The 22,112-nt window shown below is 39.5% G+C and overlaps 1 protein-coding gene across 1 annotated transcript in view; it reads left to right on the plus strand.

Annotated features, from left to right (window-relative positions):
* Nucleotides 1-1,432: 1,432 nt before the first annotated feature.
* EPS15 (epidermal growth factor receptor pathway substrate 15) overlaps nt 1,433-22,112 on the plus strand; it is a 51,928-nt gene continuing 31,248 nt past the window's right edge. Inside the window, exons 1-11 of the mRNA XM_049809351.1 lie at nt 1,433-1,560; nt 9,018-9,059; nt 14,115-14,204; nt 14,546-14,593; nt 15,616-15,711; nt 16,152-16,217; nt 16,669-16,794; nt 17,236-17,295; nt 18,897-19,097; nt 20,690-20,835; nt 21,735-21,894. Of these exons, the coding sequence (XP_049665308.1) occupies nt 1,534-1,560; nt 9,018-9,059; nt 14,115-14,204; nt 14,546-14,593; nt 15,616-15,711; nt 16,152-16,217; nt 16,669-16,794; nt 17,236-17,295; nt 18,897-19,097; nt 20,690-20,835; nt 21,735-21,894 (1,062 nt within the window). The 5' untranslated portion in view covers nt 1,433-1,533. The remainder of the gene's footprint in view (nt 1,561-9,017; nt 9,060-14,114; nt 14,205-14,545; nt 14,594-15,615; nt 15,712-16,151; nt 16,218-16,668; nt 16,795-17,235; nt 17,296-18,896; nt 19,098-20,689; nt 20,836-21,734; nt 21,895-22,112) is intronic.

Raw genomic sequence — 22,112 nt, forward strand, 5'->3', positions numbered from 1 at the left:
TGTGAATATTTTTACATCTGTTCTGTTTGCTTTTTATATTCTTCCCCTCCATATCTTCTTTTTCTTGCTGAAGCAATGACTGAGAAACAGGTCGGTAAAGTGGAGCTTCTATAAAACCTTTATTAGAGAATAGGTGGGAAGGAGGGATCCCACATGTTTCATGACAGATGATGAGGAGCAGCAGCTCGGAATGACTGCCAGCTGAGGAATGACAGGATGCAGAGGTGGGGCATGAGCGTTAGCACAAGCATGAAACTGAGCTGAAGAGTACAAAAAAATGCAGAGTGGTAGAAAATTAAGAACAGAGAAAGAAAACAAAGCACATTGTGAAACCTTTCCAATAATCAAGTATGACTCCAGGTAGTTTCCTCTTACTGGTCCAAATGTGTATTTCAAGTTTAAATTTGTGCCTAATCCATCTTGGTCTAAAGGAAAAAAACAGGAATGGTTTCCCTCCACCCTCAGTGACTGACGCACAATGCGGTAGCGCAGAGAGCTCGGAATAGTAGCTGAAATAGCCAGTGTGTGGGAGTGAGCAGGTACAGAAGGGTCCGTTCGTGCTCTCCTGTTCCCTGGCTCTGTTGTGGCAGAGGGAAATTCGCCTGGGTGAAGCTGGAGCCCCAAGCGGGAGAAAGAGCAGGAAAATAAAGTGGTGACACGAGTATCGCTTCCAGCGTTTGTACACAACTGTTTCTTATGGGTTAGGAGAATGTGGTGCAGCTGGCTTCCCACTCCAGCTTGCTCCTCTTTCTCTTGCTGCCTATGTTGTCTCACAGTTTCTCCTGCCGTAAGGGTTGCTCGTCCCTTTTCTGCTGTTCCCCTCGCAGAAGACCCACCGCTCCCCGCACCGCTCCACCGAGCACAAACCGTCAGACTGGGAGATGGACGCGTACAACCAAGAGTTGCGTGGGCAGACGCGTCATCCCCTGTGAGCGGAGGGGTCTGGGGCAGAGAGGCAAGAGGCCGAGCCCCGGGGCTGCCCCTCGCTGCTCCTGCTGAGCCAGGAGAGGATGTGTCGGGTCAGCACATCCTGCTGGGCTCACAGGCTGCTTCCTCCTGGGCCCGGTGCCCAATTCTGTTGCAACCCAGCCCAGACCTGATGCACCTCCTGTTCTGGGACTTCCCCCACCTGTGTCGCGACTGAACTGGGGGACTGTACCCGTTCAAAATGCTCGAAGCATCTCCCGCAGAAGCTGGGCCGACGGAGAAGGTAAGGGACAGGTCAAGAACCGGGAGCGGGGAACGTCGGCCACCGTATCAGGCCAAGAATTCCGGCTCCGGGTTTTTGTTGCAGCTGCCTCGAGTGGGCTCGGGCTCCGGCTCCGGCGAGCGCGCTCCGGCGCCCGGTTTTCCTTGCGGCTCCCGCTGCCGTGTGCTGGCGGAGGAGGCCCCGGCTCCGGCCGTCGGGCGGGCGGGGATCCGGTGCCGGGTTTTGGCCGGGGCCGGCTGGGGAAGTTGCCGAAGTTGGGCCGTGAAGTGCCGGGGCCGCGGCGCGTCCTTCCTGCGGCCCGGCCGGTGCATGATGGAAGCAGCATGGCCGCCCACCTCTCCCTGACACAGGTACCTCCCGCCGGCCTTCGCGCGGGGAGGGGGGCTCCCCACCGCTGCCCGCTCGCTCGCCTCCCTCTGCCGGCGGGCTCCGGGGCCTGGCGCCTCCGGGGCGGGAGGGCGGTGTGTGTGTGGGGGGGTGCTGGGGACAGGAGCCAGGGCCTGGGGCTGAGCCGCTCCCGCCGCGCTGAGGCGGGCGGCGGGGCCGCCTCGACGCCGCTGGGGAGTGGCTCGGCGTTCCCCGGAGGGCCCCCGTGGCGGCGCGGCTTTGTGTGCCCGCCGCCGCCGCCGCCCCTCAGCCCTGCCCCGCCGCGCTAACGGCCGCTCTAACGGCCGCCGGCGCTGTCAGGTGGCGGCTGAGGAGGGGGGGGCGGGCGAGCGAGGGGTGTGTGTCTGTGGCAGAGAGCCCCGAGCCGCGACCCGGGGCCGCCGCGGGCGTGAAACGAGATCCCGTCCGGCTGCAGGTGTCTCTGCCCGCGGCCGGGAGCCGGCCTGCCGGAGCCGCGGTCGTTCCCCCGGCCGGGAATCGGCCCCTCCGGGCGGGCAGCGCCGCGGTCGCGCCCGGCAGCCCGCAGAGGTCTGGGCTGCGGCGGCCGTAATCGCGGCTGGTCTTTTGTCTTGTCTGAAGAGACAGGACGGCTGGTCTAAACAGCAAAATAAACCCCCAGAACCCCGCCCCGTAGATTTTGAAGGCGGGTGGTGAACTCTGAGGCGAGGAGAGCGTCCGCCGAGGGTTTGAAACGCGATAGCCCTGGGCTAGGTAACCGTGCCCCGGTGGCTGTGCGGGCAGCCGCCGGCCCTGCCCGCCTCCCCCGCTCGCTTCCCGGAGCTCTGCAGCTGACAGCACGGGGAGAAACGGGACCGAGGGGTTCTCTGGCGGTGTACCAGCGTCAGCCTGCTAACGGGCAGCGTGCAAGAAGATTAGCTTGGAAGGGAGAGCTTAATTTCTTGGTTTAACTGAAACTTAGCTCCGAAGGTTATCGCTCGGAAGTCATTTTACCTTTTTGGTGGGCCCCGTGGCGTGGGGACACCATTTTTGTATACTGCCTGTACAGGTCCCTGATAGTGAAGAGCTTTGCAGGTGATGGTCTTAAAATGTGGAGAATCGTGGCACCATTTCATGCTCAGGTGATCTCACTTTGCCTAAATTGTTGCTTGCATTTTTTTTCCTGATGGTAGCAGAACTGCTTCGTACAAGTAATTCTGTACTGTTAGGGCTATGTCTTATTTATTCCCCAGAGATTTCATAGCTAATAAACTGCACTTTTTGTTACTTTTTTCTTTCGTTTAGCAGTGACGTGAGAAATTTGCATTCCTACCTGATATGAGCCTGAGGCAGGCCTATGGGTGCACATTCTCCTGGCTTGGGATGTTTCAATCTGATAATTAATTGTCACATTTACAGAAAGTAAAGCTGGTAAATAAGCGTGAATCACTTAAGCATGTAGAAGTAAACTTAAAAAGTTGGCATCAAGGCTACTCAGTTTGCAGTTACTCATGTAGCTGACTTGAGAAAATTGTCAACTATGTCAAGGAAAGAAAGGAGGATAGTTCACTGAAAAGATGAACTTCAAATATGTGGAGAAAATAAACATGTCTAAAGATATATAGTTACAAAGTATAGTACCTTCTGTGAAAGCTAGCTTTGATGTTAAAAAATGTTAGGTTAGCTTTTTCTGTGTCTTTTTCAACAGTCTTCAAGCAAAAGAAAAAAGTTTAGAACATCTCCTTACTGAAGAGGAAAAGAGTTTTCGTAGACCAGCACCCTTAATTCTGTTGGTCTAAAGGCATGGGCTCTTCTGGCTCTTTATTTGGGGAGAGGGAAGGAGTGTCTGCTCTGGTGTGTTCTACAGCAAGACATTATTGCTTACAGGCAGTGTAATCCTTTCATTGTAGAATTTATTTACTTTTTTGGTCACACGGAAGGGGAACTAAATAAAAACGCAATAATGTTGACAGAAGCAGAAAAATCACCAGTATCCTTAAAACCATTGTGACTACAGCTTACATCAGTGGTTAAATTGGGGAAGCTATTTCTGTTGTTGTTGACCATTTGTGTGGGGATTTCTTTTTTGTTGTTTGTTTGTTTTTTTCTTCTTGCATTGCATAAGAATCATCTTAGTCAAGCAAGCCTAAAGATAATTTCTTCAATATAAGTTCTAACTTCTGGAATTCCAGGGTTATGAAAAGTCATAACAAATTAAGTGTTCTAAATCTGTTTAGATGAGCATGAGGAAGTGAAAATGACAGTATAGGGGGTGGGGGGCATGGTTACCTGCTGCAGTTAGATCAGGTACTAACACCAGCAATAAAAAGTATGCAGATCGCTACTTTCTGCTGTAGACCACGTGCAGAGAATAAGAGGCATATTAACCTGCAGTCAAGCTCACAATTGTGTCAAATTTTCTTTTCCCATTCTCATGTTTGGTTTGACTGATTTAACATGGCTAGGAGGCTGGGTATTTCCAAATGAGACTAGGGTATTTTCAGATGACTTTGCAGCTGCAGTGTCTGAGAGGGCTAGACATCCTTTATTTGAATATCGAAGCTCTGCTTAAGTAATTTGAAACTTTTTGGTGCTAATTGTATTCTGTTGGCTGATTAGTAAAAATATTTCAGGACTGTGTAGCTGTAGTGAAATTTATTACACCAAGTATGCTTGAAAGAGTGTTGCAAATTGAAGGTGATTCTCTCTCCTTACTCCCCCCAATTTATCAATAATTTGAAGATTCTTTTATCTCCCCGTTTTGAACCCATTCTGCAACATCTTGTTGCCACTTGCATTTGCTCAGTAAGTGTTATGGTCTGAGCATAACTGTGAATTTAATATGGAACTTCTAAGGAAACTTCTACTGAGTGAATGTTTTGTTGTGGTTGCCTTTAGCTTGGAAACAACCGAGCAACATCAGTGAGAAGGAACCATTGCTATCTCACAAATTGTCATCTGTTGTTGGAAAACCCAAATTAAGCTATAGCCAATACGAGGACTTGTATTTTTGACCTGCCGAGGACAGTTGCTTATCTGGCCTGTTTCATTTAGGGAGCAAGAACAGAAAACTGAAGATGCAGAAAATGCATGTTGAGAGTGGGGAGGTTATGTTTGTTGAAAGCTGGTGTGATAAGGACATTCAAAACCTTCTTGTTGCTCTTGAAAATTGAACTTGTGGTTTATTCTGAAAAGCTGCTTATGTGTGATTGAGGGGGAAGCTCACAGTTTGGGGAAGGACTGTAAAGAAATATTCAGGGAGAACAGGAAGATAACTTTTTGTGTTTGTCTTCCTGATGGCGTGAAATGCTTCTTGTGAAAAATGTGGTAGTTGTCTTAAAGTAGTTATGAATTGCTTTGGTAAACAAGACAAAGTCATGTAATATCAATTTGTATCCTAATTAGCTGTAAGTCTCAGTTTAAACTTCAGTATTTTGTAACGGAGTCCAGAACACTGTGCTTTGTTGTTGAAGGGAAGCATTGAATATTACAACTGAGGCTAAACTAGGCAGATATCAGTCTAACGCAGGCATTGCCAGGATTAACGTCTTGTTACTGGAATACGTAGGATGTAAATACTTGCAGTGTGAATGGCACTCTCATAGTAATATATAAGTTACATATAATGTAGAGCCAAAGCTTTTGAGATTTCTGGCAAACTTTGGATTTTTTTTCTTTTTTTCTTTTTTTTTTTTAACAAATCAACAAAATGATAAAATAAGATCTTAGTTTGTTCTTTTTACTGGAGTGAGACATCTGTTGTTCCTCTTTCTGTCCTCCATGAAAGATGAGGAAATCTGAGTATGCATGTGTGTTTGTGTTTAAACTTGAGTATAGAGGAGGGTGACTGTTCCTAAGGCAGATAGAATTTAATTTTTTTTGATTGAATTGCATCAACCATGTTGGAGAGTAGCTGCATCTAAAAAGGCAGTGGAGCTACTCTTTCATGTTATACAGGCTTTGTTCAGTACTGATTAGAAGATGGTGGAGGTTTCCTGTAGTGATTTGAAAATGAAGTCAAACCATTCTGAATTATGCAGTGACAGACATCTATGCAGAGAGAAGATGGCAGAGTTTTTGTGCATGCTTCAGCTGTTTAATGAGATTGAAAGTGCTGAATTTTGAAGTATGTGGTAATATTTGTATATAAATTTATAGTAAATATTTTCTTATCTTTACTTTTGTTATTGCTGTAGGAGATGTGCTCAGTAATATAATGGAAAGTGGTAGAAAGCTTTTACCACGAAACACTTCAGATAAAACAGTAAAGCAATAGGGGAAAAAAGAGACAAGTTGATTATTGTTTGGAAAGGACATCGTAAGAAAACCAGCTTGCCTTAAACTTACCTGCTTTTTGGCTGGCTGACTACGTGAAGAACATTTATGACCAGATTGTGTCGTTTGGCCTGGAAACTCTTAAAATGAATCCTAGAGCTTTGCATCATGATAGAATGCAGTATTTAGGATTTTAATCGAGATAGAATAGCTTGTTTCTCCCCTTCTCTCTCATTTGGGTTGAAGGGGAAAGTTGTTTTTTTTTTTTCTCAATGGACAGCTTGTTTTGCTTTGTTTTTAAACCTTTTTGTGCAAAGGAAGGTTGTGGATGGATGGGGTGAACAGACTGGTAGTGGTATCTTGCTACACCTAAATGGCAGTGTGCTAGAGGGATGAAAACATGGGGATATAAAGGCTTGATTGACAACAGGACATGAAAAAGGCAGGTATCCCTGAAGGTGTTTTTTATTGCCTAGGTTAGTATTCTAAAGTTCATAGGTTTTTAACAAAGGTGGTAATTACTAGAACAGTTGTTATTCTTAGAAGTGATAAACTTATTTTAAAGGGAGTCATAATAATGTATTTCTATTTTTGTACGCTGTGGAATCTGACCTTTTCTCCCTCCCTCCCTTTTTGCATTGAAAACAAGGTGAATTTACTCTCTGCAATTGGTTGTTACAAATCCCGTAAAAAGAATTTTGCCAGGTAAATTCTACAGCAGCACTTTCAAAGTGCTTATCTCGGAAGTATATCCTAGACTGTATTTGTATCTGTTGTTTTATTGTGGGGTATACTTTGAAGGAAAAGCAAGTCTGTTACTAGTAAAATAGCCTGGGAAACTTTTTTACTACTATTATTCTATTTGGCGTCACAGGAAATTCCAGTTACTGGAGTGATACTGATGTTAAAATGAGTATTGGAAACACTAATGAAATAAATAAGAATTACTGGCTCGTACTCTAAGTACTGAATGAAAAGATTGTTTTGCACTTAGTATCTTCATTGCAGGACTTCAACACGATGTTTCCTGTCCAGGAGTGACAATGATTGGTTTGGCTGTAATAATGAAACCCTTGGCTGAACAAAGGGTGATATTGGGCAAGAGGGATGATGCATGCAAATTGATACTTCTAGCATATGCACTGGCCAACTCTCTTCTAGTTTTCTGCTCATAGCTTTAATTTGATTCTGTGCCTTTTCTTTTACGTTATAACAAAGTAATACTTAGTGAGTAAAATACTTGAGTGTTTAGGAGAACTAGCCCTCTAGATTGCTATTCAAAGTGTAGCTGAATTGGTAAGTACAGCATTTGAGGTTTAGTTAAGAAAGTACAGTATGCTTTGGAGCATGCTGGAAAGCGGTTGAAAGTGTTGTTTGTTATATTGGTGTTATGGTAGTCAGAAGTCTGGCAGAACTAGAATATATTTCATCAGGCTATTTTAAGGGATGTGTAAATGCCTGTTTAGTTGATGGCTGAAAAAATAAAAGTCTTTGGGTACCAGAGCAAAGTCACAGCAAGGTTAAGCTATATAAATTGAGGAATTGGAGTGAATACAAATGATGGTTTCCCAGCATATGTGATTTTTCATGTCTGGCTATGTGAGAGGTACTTCTAACTCACCTCCCAACAAACATTCAAAACCTCACCACTCACCCCCAGCCCCCAAAAAACCCAAAACCTAGAGAATCAGACACTTAGAAGAAACTGAGTGTCTCTGGGGCAGTGTACTTGCTGAATGAGCAGATGTCAAGGTCTGAATGAAAGTTCTCCTGTTATTTCTAGCCATTTTCTATAATTTATCTTTCAGGATGTTCTGGTGATACTGCACACATTCTGTAGTTGAACAGGATCACACTAAACCCCTGATTTCTGCCAGACTTCCCCTCTTAATATTCTTTGATAATCGGCACCTGTGAACATCTAAGTGCTTAGCCAAAAGAGCAACTTTATTAGCTACTGCTGTAGGAAAATATATGTGGTTTTATTTAAGCTGTCACCATTTATATGTGCTGTAGTAAAGTGTTTTCTACAACTATATGATTGACAGCATCTAGAATACTGTTGGTGTCCATATTTTGATGCAAACTTCTAAATTTTAAAGCCAAAGCTACCTTTTCGGATTCAGTTTGCACAAAGGTCTGTAAATCCTGTGTTTTAAGATTATATTCCTCTTAAGGGGGAGAATTCTATTTTTGGATGATATTCAAACTTAGGTGGTTAGGGTTTTTTTTAGTAAATATTGTGTAATTAACTTGTATTATGCTCAGTTGTTCCAGCTGGGTTTGTGAGGGCAACACATTGCGATAATTCTAGGGTTATCCTCTGCGTAAATGTACCCAGTCATGCACACAATCTTTGGTTTAGGCAACACGTACTTCATGAAGATAGTGTCTGATTTTGTGCCTGTTTTTACGTCGGGGAAGAGAGGTAACTGGAACAATACATTTCTTGGGAATCTCTAGGGCAAGGGTATTTGGTATAGGCCAAGATAGTAGGTTTTGCATGGTTTCAGGCCTTGGGCGTTTTTAGAGTTTCTAAGAATGGTTTAAAAATAAATTCATAAAGAATGTGCCTTTTCCAAAGAAGCTGTTTTATCCTTGTCCACCTAAGTTTAGGTGAGCACTGAATGTCTGGTAGATGGCAGTGGAATTAAGATAGAATTTAACTCTGGCAAGGATTCCAGTTAAAAAAATCCAAGATAAAATATTACTCTCTCTCTTAATTTGGTTCCATTGCTGTGGATTTAGTTGTGAATCCAGGAGTTAATTTGGATACCTGAAAATTTTACCGACTAGTTGCATATGACACTAAATTCTAAAGAATGGTGCAGTGGATAACAAAATTATATTGCTTTGTACTCATTAGAGAGCACTTCCTAGCCTGTATCGTTACAGGTTTCTTCTTTTGCCTATAGATGATCTTGCTTAAGAATTCTTGTTTAATGTTGCCTAACCTGGTGACTTGTCTGATAGTAATCTGATAGTGGTTAGTATCACTGACTTCAAAACAAGAAGTTAGTCTTCTAAAAGTTACAGCATGAAGAGCTGTCATAGTCCTCATCACTTTACAGAATAAATAGATTTATATAAATGCTTAATGACTCTTTGGAGACCAATAGGAATTGTTTTATATCTTTATCCAGGGAGAGAGGAGTTGAAGTATGGATCTTTAGGGTTAATTTTCTCTCTCTCTCTCTCTCTTTTACAGCTATCAAGTGCAAATCCTGTGTATGAGAAATTCTATAGACAGGTATGTATCTTCTTGTTGAAAGAACAAACTTTATTTTGTATTTAAAAGAAAGAATATTATTTTGCTATGAACTGCAGCATGGCCAACAGTGTGTAAACAATAAAAATTCAAGGAAGGTTAGTCTGCTTTAAAATAGATTTTTATAGTAGCTAACATTTAGGTTTGAGCTGTATCAGTATAAATTTAATATTGGTTGTAAGATGACTTATTTAATTTGCGAGGGAACTGCCAGGTATATATGACATACATCACTTTACAGTTATGACAGACTGTTAGCTCTTGGAATGGAGTAAATTCTTGTGAAATACTATATTGAGATTTTTGTTCCTTTTTACAAGTGAAACTCAATTTCTTGTGTTTGTAGTACCATTAGCGTTATGTAAGACTTGCATCTCTCTCGGAGCATCCCCAGAGGTTCTTACAGAATGCTGTAAGGAGTGAAATTTGGGTGGAAGGCTGCTGAATGCCAAAAGAATGCATGTAGTCCTTGTAGCTTCACTCAACAGATACAAATCTTTTGACTTTATAAAGTAAAAATAAAATATATATGAAAATATAATAATAAAAATTTTATGTATCACCTTTCTTTTATATTTAGGCCCAGCACAAATAAGGTGTATTAATTCCTGTAAATACAGCTTTTTTGAAAAACAGCTGTTTCAACTACTCTGTAACAGCAATATTTTGTATCATGTGCATAATATACATTATTGTATGAACATAAATAATGTGAAGACTTTCAAGGAAATGTAAACTAAATGAATGACTGTATAAAACAATTAAAGATGATTTTTTTTTTTTTTAAATAGAAAGACCTGATGAACACTGTAAAAAACCAACTTTAGAGGAAGGGATTTTTTTTATCTTTGTGCAACTGGTAATGTTCCTGTCTGTTTGTCCTAAGACAGTATATAGCGTATATGACCTCTTTATTTAGGAACTTCTTTTGGGCGTCAACATTAGAATGTAAGGTTACCTGCTGGGGAAGAGAGAAGACCATGATTTCTATCCATGCTCTATTTTTGGATTGTGCTCAGAGTATTAGTCCCATTATCAAGCACATAAAACAGCAGTTAAAGTGTATCAGCCTATGATGCCTGGAAAGTTTGATCTTTCTATTTTACATTAACAAGGGGTTTTCTTCACTACAGGAGAGTAGCAGATTTGAAACTGTTAAACAAGGAGAGAGAGTTTACCTTGATCTAAGTTTGTATGGCTCCTGAAGGTTGAAGGAGATAGTATCACCCTCACAAAGTTTTCCTTCAGTCTGAGGGACAAATCCACTGTGTGTCTGTCTCTAGGCATTGGACTAAAAGCCTTAGGAGAATCTCATATTATGGTGATCGTTATAAGGTCACAAGGAAAGGCAAGGAACTAATTTTTTTGCACGTTAGGTTTCCTAGCTCAGTACTGCTGTCGCTGTCATGTTATCATCTTTGGCCCATGCCTGTCTGTCTCTTCCTCCTGACTGCAATTGCTTAACTACTGAAGCGTGAAGCAGAAAGTTGGATAAAGAAACTGAGTTTAAGCACAAATGTGATACCGATTCCTAAGTCACTTAGCATCTTGCATTCGTTGGAATATGTAGCCTAGTGAAATTGGAGCAGTGTTTGTTGTCCAGCAGTCTCTGTAGTGTACAGGAATGGGGATTCCTTAAACATGATGTTACTGTCAGTGAAATTGTGCCAATGGATTTGTTTTCCAGAGGATTCATTTTCTGACTTGCTCAGTCAAACTCTTTTCTGCAAGCATTTGTCCTAACGAGTAGCTGTGTCTAAAGATTTTCAGTTGCACTAGGTAACTTTTTCCTTCCATCCCTTAGATAAGGATATGTCAGCTTCCAGAATAGAAATGTTAGAAGACATTTCCCACTTTGTCCTATGGTGCTGGTAGAGTATGATTTTTATCCTTTCATACCGGAAGCACTTCAGAGTGTTCCATGCAACTTAAGAATAAATTCATCACCTGAAATAGCTCTGATGCTTAGTACACTTCCAGTTCTATCACAAACTTAAAGTAATTAATCTGGCATAACGTCTGTTGTGAAATGGGTGTAAATCCTGGGCTTTGTACTTAAAATCCAATTGAAATCTTAACCTTTCAATGGGGACATGCTTCTTTCAAACAAAAGTTTTTCTGTTTAACCTTTTCTAGACTGACTCTCAAAACAGGGTGAGGTTAAAGGATACATGTAAATACATGTGATAAAGTGGAAGGAAATTACTTAACTATGTGACACAGTGTAGCAGGTAAGCAGTATGCCTGAGCTGCTGATGAATTCTTGATGAATCCTGTGTTGAAGTACTTATCGCTGTTACCTTGTGACCTAATGATGTCAGGTGTACATTTGTAATATTTAATCATTCTGGCCTTACAAAAGACAACTTGAAACAAGAGTGTTTGGCCACTATGAAAACAGCTTTTTGCGCATCAGAGAAAAAGCTCTACGAAGTTGGTTATAACTGACGAACACCAGCAATCCTCTCAGTGTGGTAGTCAAACGTAAGCCAATTTTCTGCAGTATTTTAATGCTTAGTAACTAGCTGCATCCCAGCATGCAAGGCTCAGGAATTTGTACAGAAATTGAAATCAGCCCTTTAAAAAAAAAGTTTCTAAAATTTAGGTAATTAGTTCCACAAAAAGAAACTGTAGCCATATTGGGTTCAACAAGAATCTTGCTTAAATCCCTTAAAGTCACCTTCCTCTGGGTTGGGGTGGGGAAATAAAAAATAAACACAGCTGATACTGTGTTGCTTTGTGACTTTCCCTAAAGAGTAGAAAAATCCTAGGCTGGAGGTTTTCTGAGTGGATGCCAAGATTACTGTGCTTATGTGCAAGGTCAACTCCACTAACTGAAAAGGGGATTTGATGGGTGTCTTGGCAACTTTTTACCTATAGTATGAACAGCACTCCCATACAGACTGAATTAGATTTTTTAAAAAAATCTGAGGAGCAGGCTAACTACAACACTGTAGTACTTGTAATTTTATTGTCCTGACCAGGGAATCCTCAATTATAGGAAACAACCTCTCCTAAGTAAAATCATATTAGTTATGTTGAAAACAAAACATGTTTTCACTTTCATATTAAATGATGCTTTTGGGATTGCTTTCAGAGTTTTTTCTTCACTTTTAGAAGAAGTGTCTTCAGACAACCTTCATCTGCTGCAGCATGCTTTCCAAATGATAAATTCTCAGCAGTCTTTCACTAGCTACTTCCAAGCCCATCTTGGGAGCTGTTTGCTTTGAGCACCTTGTGTGTGTTGCACCTGTGAACTTGGAAGGTTGGTCTTACGTTCTGAACAAAACATTCAATATAGTCTTTGTTTAAACACAAAGCTATGAGACTGTAAGTGATGCAATACATCATCATCAAGTGTTTTGCTGTGTATTCCCAAACTTTCTGTTCTATGTGAAGCACTAGTTTTCACTAGGCATTCTCAGGCTATTTCATAGACAGCCATGATGACTCAGTGTTCAGCAAGTGCTCAAAAAGCACTGATCTTCAAAAGGAGGTACTGGGAAATCTAATGCCAGCATCAAGTTATTCTTTCTGTGCACGTACTTCAGTTTTCCGTGCATGCTCACTTATTTGTATGATTTCAGTTTTGGTTCTCTGTCTCTTTCTTTCCAGGAAGTGTGGAAAGTAAGTGACCTCTGTTGCCTCTCTACTGTCCTTTGAAATGTTTATCATGTCGCAAAGTCTTCAGAGTTTCGGGGCATCTCATCTGATCATAGATGGGAAGACTCTGTTTTTGGAGATAATATTATGTAATTTTTATCTATAAAATGCAATATATTATTTGATCTCTAGAACTGGAGGAGCTGTACAGCTACCTGTGTGATGTAGTAAGCCTGACAGTTTGAACTGACTGAAGATTCCTTTAGTCCTCCTCTCCATACTGTGCCCCTTTTAGGCATCCTTTTGCTTTAGGCTCTCAAAGACTCACAGCTTTTCCTCTCTTTCCCTTGTCCTCATGTAGGTGATGTAAGTTTTACTGCTTGCTTCTTCCACCTGAAGTTATAGCTGAGGTACTGTTTTCGCTTAGGAGCTTGGTTAATGATCTATTTTAATGATCTCCCTATTGATCCAGGAGGAAATGCATGCTGGTTGATATTCTGCCAAAACTATCACTGACTTCTTCATTGTGTAAAGATGTTTCACTTTAGGGAGTAAGCATTTCCCTCTTCTAGGGTGGTAAACGTATCTTCAAGCAGTGTCGTCTTTTTCAGACCGTAACAGTAATGAATTCAGATCTGGACAATTAAATGTAATAAAACTCTGGGACTTCTCTGTCCTTACAAATCAAATGTTTTCCAGGCATCATGAATAAAATCCTGTGATTACGAAGGGCTAATTAGATAGGTTCAGGGCCTAATATGATGGCCTAATATGAACAAGCTTCCGTATCTACTGCATAACTTGAGAAATTCTTGAGCCTCTGTCTGTACTTGAAACTGGAGAACTTGAAACCCAGGCATAATCAATGGTTAGAAACTTACAGCAGTGGACATTTGATTGTTTGCATATGTATTAGTGTTTTTTCCTCAGTTTTTAAGTGGAATTAATCTAAAGCTTCTGTTAGGGTGCTGGCTTGTGACCTGGGAGACTTGGCTTACCTTCCTTGCTTCTGCCCCAAACTGGGTCATCTAGGCAAAATTGTTATCTCCCTGTGTCTCTAGTTGTATACAGACAGATGGGGATAATAGTGTTTTTTTCTGGAACATTGTAAAACATATTAGAGTGTGAAGGATGCTTAGATATACATGCATAAAGTGTCTTAAATTTGGCAGTGTTAGCTTAAGATACCAGCTTCCAAAGCCTGCCTATTAATATTAAATCTCAAGCAGCTAGGTCAAAGTGTCTGAATTCTAATGTAACATGATTTTTAATGAAAGGGAGTTTTTCTTTTCCAAAAAAAGTCTAAAGATAGTTCTCAAAGTGACTATGTTAACTTGAGCATTCTTCTTTGCTAGCTTTTTGAGAGCCTGTGTAAAGAGACTGCATCAATTCTAAAGCTAATTTATCATGTGAGGTTTTTTTTTCTCTCCCTAGGTTGATTCTGCTAATGCTGGAAGAGTGTTAGCTTCTGATGCAGCTGTTTTCTTGAAAAAGTCTGGGTTGACAGATTTGGTACTTGGAAAGGTATTTAATGACAATTATAATTATCCTGTCTCTTGCTTCAGTTAGTATCCTGTGTAAATTAAAATACTTAGTGGTACTACAGGATACGTGATCTTCCCTGATGTGTTTTCAGTTGTGCTATCCAATGGTTTCCAGCTTCAGTGTCCTTGCTTATTCTACTATGTATGTAGCTCAAGGTGGAAATTAAAATGATATTTAAATTTGTCACCACAAATAAGTGCTATCATAAAAGTTAAGACCTGAACTTTCATCCACAAATGCATTGTTAAATGTAGTGAGAACTTGTCAGTTTCCTCTCATTCCTGTGGAACACTTATGTGTCTATTATTTTTATGTTTCAGATTTGGGACTTAGCTGATACTGATGGCAAAGGTATCCTGAATAAACAGGTATGATTATTTATATGATGTATGAGGTTACTCTAACCATTAGCAAGCCTTGAAAAAAAGATGAAAGTTAAGATTTCTGGATTAGGAAAGCAGTTTTTCTAACTGATTTGGGGTTTTTTTTTTTTCAGATTTTTCTAATTGGAACTAGATATGTACTTCCCACTTCAGTGTAAGCTACAATAAATTGAGCAGCCTTCAGCTCCTCATCAGTTTTTCTTCAAGTCATAAAATGAGCTGCTGTGTAGCTGTGCAATACAATATACTGAAAAATAATTTAAGGGTTCATATACTGTATTTACTACAAAGGTGACTTTTCCTCTTAATCTTGGAGAAAATTGAATGTGGAAATTAAAATTCTAGTAAAATCTTGAAAATTGTTATTTATCTAATTTTAGTGGGCTTGACATTAGTACATTCTGTTTGGAGTTCTTCCAAAGTTGTAGCAATGAGCAGTATGGCAGTCAGACTTTTGTGTATCAGTGGTGCTACTGAAAAGCTCTAATGTGCATTTCTGTTTGGTTTGAACTATAGTTATTTAAATAACTGCCTGTAGAGACATAACTACTTCATTCCATGGTAGGAAAAGGAGCAGCTTGTAGCATCTACCAATTTTTTTATTTTTTTTTTCCTCCAGACTTCATTTGGTTCATTTTTCTCATTGCTGTACCTTTCTTGCCTCCCACTCCATCAACTGCCACCTTTGGGATCAACTCACTTCCTCCAAGATAAACAGCTGTAATTGCTACTTTAAATTTTTATTGCTCTGCCATAGAAGACCTGAGTGCTGAGAACTGACTACACTAGCCAGGAAGTTACTAAATGCTTGGAGCTAGTAATCACAAACTTTGCCTCGCTGGAGGAATTTAGCAGTGGCTGACTGCTGCTTTCTATCACTTTGTGACCCCCTTTGAAGCCATTTGCAACCCTCTGTATATATAGCAGTACTAGAAAAGCTCTTAATTCTTCTGCAATTTGAGTATTTTCATATAATAAATCCTTTACAATTTCATTTTTTCCTGTAGGAATTTTTTGTGGCTTTACGACTTGTAGCATGTGCACAGAATGGATTGGATGTTTCCCTGAACAGTCTTAACTTGCCTGTTCCTCCACCAAGATTTGTAAGATTTCTTTTTTTTAATTGAACCTATTGACTCATTATTAAGAACTCCTTTTAAGCGAACAGTGAGGAATGTTTGGTATAAATGCCAAACACTTTTGAAAGTGATGTTGTAGGACAATAGGACCCTACAACAGGGGAAAATTAAGCAGCGTGGAATAAGAATAAGGTGCTACATGTTCTAGTGGGGATTTGAATATAAAATTGTGTATAATTTGAATATATATATCTATATATGGTATTTGTTCTATTAGCGTTGTCCTTAATGGAAAAAACATGGTAAATTTCTTACTCTAAATTTTGGTATCCTTAACTAAAGTATGAGTGACTAAAAAGCAGTTCTGGGTTTGAGAAGGAACACCTTCTCAAATATGGGAGTAGTTTTGCAAGGTCAGAACCATGTGTCTTTTAATGTGGGTTTTTTTTCCTGTTTTTCCTTAGACCGATACTAGTAGTCCTTTGCTACTCAGTGGAACAGCATCAAGTGATGTACCATGGGCTGTTAAGGTAAAATAAAGATCAGGCTATTACCTAGAACTATGATGTGGTTTGCAAGAAAATGTAAGTCAGGAAAAATATAATGCTACTGGTAGCTGTAGTTCATAAAGTATGATAAATTACCATTCGTGTGAAATCTGTAATTGGGCTAGTAGACCTAATTTGATAAAAACACCTGACTTTGGGGAAACATCTTCATGTTTAGAGATTTGAAACAAAAGAAGAGGAATAGTTACCTGAAGCTGTGAAAATAACTGAAGAATAAATCTCACTGGGTTTTGGATGACTCTTTAGCTGACTTAAAAGAAAATATGAAAAAGATATTCTTTGTAAGCACCAGGAACTGCAATGTGTGTGTTTCCAACTGTAACTTAAAGTTAACACTTTTGAAAGAACTACTACTTCTTAGGCTAGGAGCGTGACTGTTTCCATAAGTAATATTTTTCTTCTGCCCCTGCAGCTGGAAGACAAGGCTAAGTATGATGCTATTTTTGACAGTCTAAATCCTGTGAATGGACTGTTGTCAGGTGATAAGGTGAAACCTGTACTCCTTAACTCGAAACTGCCAGTGGATATCCTAGGACGAGTAAGAATATCTTTCTTCTTAATTGTTAATTCACAAATAACAACTGTGCTACGCTCAGCAATATCTGTTTTTCGAATTGAAGATTTGTAGTAATGAGCCTAACTATTAAATACTATCTTATGGAGTGCCCACATGTATAACTATTAAACTGTAAAAAAACCCCCAAAACTTTTGATATTTTGATAGATTACCTCTTACTACAGTGTATTGCTTTAACACTTGGTTTAGGTCAAGGTGCCCTTAGTGTACTCAGTCTCCAACTTAACAATCTCTCTTCTTATATGAATGTATGTTGCTCACTGAAAACTAATGCTGTTAATCTTAATAGAACTTAGGGTATGGTGGAAGGAGGCTGTTCTCACATTTGTTTTTAATGAGTTTTTAAATAGGAAACTGCTGCAGTTCAGGCAAACATCCCTATATTCTGCTTTTTATTGGTAGGTGTGGGAATTGAGTGATATTGACCGTGATGGAATGTTGGATCGAGATGAGTTTGCAGTTGTAAGTATCTTCTGCCTCTTGGGATTTTGAAAGCCTAATGGCAGGGGTTTAAAATAGATGAATTGTGTATTAATTTTTGACTGTGTGATTCATTTATTGCCTTTATTCCGAGACCTTAATCAAGTTTTAGTACTATTTAATGTTTCTGTCAGTTTGTTGAATGTCTCTCTATACACAGCAGTAACTTTCTTTGTGGGCTAAATGAGCCATTAAAAACTTAAACCTGTGATCTGCTGTCCCACAAGACTGAGTGTTTTCAGTGAATAAGTTTTACCTTAACCTTTAGTGTTGTAGTACTTGAATGTCTCAAGATAACTTTGAGGACAATTTTAAAGAAATTATGTATAAATTCTTCAGAAGTTTGTAGCAAGTTAGAATTTTAACACTATTAATGCCAGGACTCATGAAATAGTGTAAGAAGTCGTAAGCAAGTTTCATTTCACCCAAGAGATGGCAAGTGAGAAGAGAGAGGGAGGCTCTTGTTTTTGAAGTCTTTCTAAGTCTTGAACGTGATAGTAGCCATGCATCAACTTTCAAAACTTTCAGCTTGTTTTTGCATGTAAGTGAATTGGAGAGGAAGGAATTATGTGTTCATGCTGGAGGAGAGGGTTTCATTTTATGTAGAGAAATATCAAACCTAATTTTAAAGGTTTGGAAAAGCTAACAAAATATCCGAACTGCATTCTGTGTTGCGAGAATCTTGAGAAAGTAATATGACCTTTCTGTCCTCAGGTGGGACTAAAGCCAGCCTTTAATTTTAATTTCTACAAACTAAACTTTTACTCATGCTTTCAGAGTCAAAATTAAAAAATAAAATAAAAAAATTTAAAATACCTGTTTAATTGCCAAGAATTGATGTTACGGACAACATCAAAACCTTTCTTTGTTTCTTTGTAATATAAACATGATGAATTTACCTTTTTCTGCTGTCGTGTATTTTTGAGAAAGGATAAAAGTGTAAAAATTGCTTTCTTGAATATTGTTCTAGTCATTTTCAGGCACCTATATGCTGGAGTTGGTTTTGAAACCAATTCCTTTAAGACCCTAGTAGTTAACTGTTACTATATTTGATTTCCTGTGTTTAATCTGTAATTCTTCAGATTTTTAGCTGTGAGATCAGATGATTGATATGCTCTAGGAAAATGTTTGAGGTACTTTACCGATTATCAATTTAATTTATTGTAAGATTTGTTTTAGATGCAGTTCTGTGTCTTGAACAACAGTCATAAAATTATTAAAACATACAACCACAATAAAAGAATAGTGATTCCTGGAAAAACAGTGAATACATTAAAATTAATTTTTTTGAAGTGTTCTTTCAAATAAAATTCCACAAGTGGTGGTACAAACTTGGTAATATTGAGGAGAATCATTTTAAAGTTCTAAAAGATACTGAATTTCATTTGCTAAGCGCTGAACCTCAAAAGAAAGTAGTAATGAAGAACATAGGTCAGAAGACAATAAGCTGCAATTCGGTTGAGGGAGCTTGTAAAGGAGAAGCATAATGAAAAAATGCTACAAAGTTATTTCTTAACTAATTCTTTAATTTATATATTTATTTCTTATGTATTTACATCCACACACCTTGTTTTCTTGTTCAGGCCATGTTTTTGGTATACTGTGCTTTGGAGAAAGAACCAGTGCCAATGTCCTTGCCTGCAGCTTTGGTGCCACCATCCAAGAGAAAACCTATCAGTGTTCCAGGAGCAATGCCATTAATTCCATCTTCAACATCTACCAAAGAGTCTCATCAGTCCTTGCCACCTGTAGGCATTTTAGCTGCCAAAACACCATTAACGCAGGTAAAGTTCTGAAGTTACTTGGGGTTACAAGATTTCTGCTCTTAATGCTGTGCTTTGGAGACTGCCTGGAAGGAGAGTCTTGATACAGGCTCTTAGTTTCCTTTTTGCCCTGTTGATTGGTTGATGAATTTGAGGAGGCTGATGGGAAGACCAGGTGGAGAGGTATAAAATTTATCTTGTTCTGCTTTTTCTAGATGTCTTCAGATATAAACTGTTGGATAAGAGAATATTATTTAGTAAAGATTTTGAAGATATTTTTTAAATTAATTATTTCAAGGCATCAAGCTCAACTCACAGGTCAGAATATTAAGAAAAAGTGTTTAAAAATGTAGTCCAGGTACACATCTGCAGAACATAAGTCTTCTGGCTGAAGACTGATTTGAATATGGACAAGTTCTTAGAACAAATTGTGGCAAGCATGTATGTGCAGTTGTATGTGTGCACATACATGTAATTTGAAGAAGGCGTTAATGAAAATGGAATAGATGAATGCAAGTAATGGGAAAAGGAAACAAAAGGTCTAGTATATCAACCTAAACACAAGATCTGGTGTTTGTTCTGAATGTGATTATTAAGAAGCTTGACACCTCTTTACCCTCCCCCAAACATCTTATTTAATCCTAGTCATTTTAGAATCCAGAATTCTCGAAAATGTATTTCCGAGTAGATTATAACTTACTAGTTCTATTCCAAATAAGATACTGAGAAGGCGATCTGAGGTAAGAACTGTACTACTTAATGCATAAGATACTGCTTGGACATTTGGGTACTCAACTATGAGTAATCAGTAAGAAACTGGCATCTTAATTCTGGAGGTGCCAAGGTTTTCATCTGGCAATTTACTGGACTGATGGTAACTCTTGCTGTATGTATTACAAAGCAGTGCCATTCTGGATGAGTGTTTCAGTGTATGTTTTGTGTACAGCACCATTTGGGATTCACCTCTTAAGTGTCCTTGTACGCTGAAATTAATTAGCATTCATAAGCATGCACTTGAAGCCATTTTCACTCAAAAAACCCAAACATCTTTAAAGTAGTTTAGTGTTTGGAAAAATTGGTGAAGTAAGAGAAGTGGCTCTAATTCCCACCTTTACCTTGATTGGAGGTAAATTCTACAATTTAGAATGTGCCAACTATTAACAGTCTGGGCTTGAGTGGTCCCTGCAGCTAAAGGTCTCCAGCTGTGTAAAGAGGAATAAAATTGATAGCACCAGACAGTAAGCAGGACTGTGCCTGAGCACAGTGATGAGGGCACAACCCCATGCTGGGGGGAAATCTGGGCTCCAGGGAATGTTTTTAATGTATAGGCAAAGAGGCAGAGCAGTACCAACCAGCCTTGGTGCTTCACTGATGTAAATATTTTTGCTTCTGGAGTTGCTTGTGGATCTCTGCATATGTATTTTGGAAGATAAAACTGGTTCATGAACTAGGCACCTATATCACTTTTTAGATTTGTGCTGTAGTCCTTGAATTATGTAACTCTGTAACTATCTGAAAACAGAACTGCATATATCTTAGTATTCTGGGTTGTTTTGTTTTTTGTTTTTTTTTTTTTTCTTCTTTTTTTCCCCTTCCATCACCACCCGCTTCAGTGGGTTGTATCGCCTGCAGACAAAATTAAGTATGATGAGATCTTTGTGAAAACTGACAAGGACATGGATGGATTTGTGTCAGGCGTGGAAGCCAGAGAACTATTCTTGAAGACGGGACTGCCTTCTGCTCTTCTTGCACATATCTGGTAGGGGTTTTTTTTCCATGACAGCTGTTTAGATGATGGCATGGTTCTCGCTCCTTCCTAGCACTTTTTTTGAAAAGTGCTACGTTGACATTTCTGCAAAGTGAAAGTTGTTTTTTGTATATAATAGCGTGGCCTCTGTATAAGCAGTGGTAACTTATTTGCTTCTACTTTTGGACAGAAATTGGGGGAAAACAGGTTTATGCTACGCATCATGTCTTAGGAGAGGAGGTAAAGTGCCTGAACACAGATTGTTACAAACAAAAACTGCACTTCAGCTAATCCTGTGTATTTAAAGTCGTCATAGTGTTGCTGTGTATCTAAACACTGATACTATCCATATGCTGGTAAAGAGAATCATCTGTATGAAATTCTTAGCAAGCGAGGCTTATGGCCCATCTCATTCTACAACTTACTTGTCTTTCATTAGAGCTAGTAGTGACACCCACTGCTTTTTTTAATTCTTTCCCCACTATAAGCTATTGCGGGGCACTCTGATAGGAAAAACTTTTTTTTTTTTTTTTCCTCCAAGGTATGGTTAACACAACCTCTAATATAGGAAATTCGGGAAAATTTGTGTTGGCTTTGAACAGTTCTTTAATTTAGAAGGCACTTCAGTTACAGATACTCAGGTGGTGTTTGTGACTTACAGCCCTGATTCTGCCTTTCACCAGATCAGAACTTGCTGTAACAAAGCTGTGGACCTTAGTGTGCAAAGACAAAGTGGTTGTGTACGTTCAAGTAATGTTTCCTATTTATTACCACGCCTTACTTCTATATTACTTTTTTTTACGTGAGGAGATACACACTAGCAATTTTCACATTTTTAAATGACAGCAAATACAATAAACAGGACTGTACTTGCAGAAATGAGGATTTATTTCATGTGCCTCTCTGTACAGGGCACTTTGTGACACAAAGGACTGCGGAAAGCTTTCAAAGGAACAGTTTGCTTTGGCTTTCTATTTAATTAATCAGAAGTTAACAAAGGGCATTGATCCGCCTCAGGCTCTGACTCCAGAGATGATTCCACCTTCAGACAGAGGTGTCAGTTTACAGAAGGTAAGGATGGGTTTGGTGTTTTTGGTATAAATCTCAAAGATTGTTAATTTCAAAGGCTATGCAACAAGCACCTCAAGTACTGACATACATAAAATTTATCATAAAATCAGGAAGAAAACAAGTCTTAGGTGCAAAGAATTGACCAATAACTGTTCCATCCATGTTTCAAAATGAAGCTGTCATTTATTATGCCTGCCAACCAAGCGGAGAGATCTTAT

This window comes from Accipiter gentilis, chromosome 8 (genome assembly GCF_929443795.1).
Source record: "Accipiter gentilis chromosome 8, bAccGen1.1, whole genome shotgun sequence".
Lineage (NCBI taxonomy): Eukaryota > Metazoa > Chordata > Aves > Accipitriformes > Accipitridae > Astur > Astur gentilis.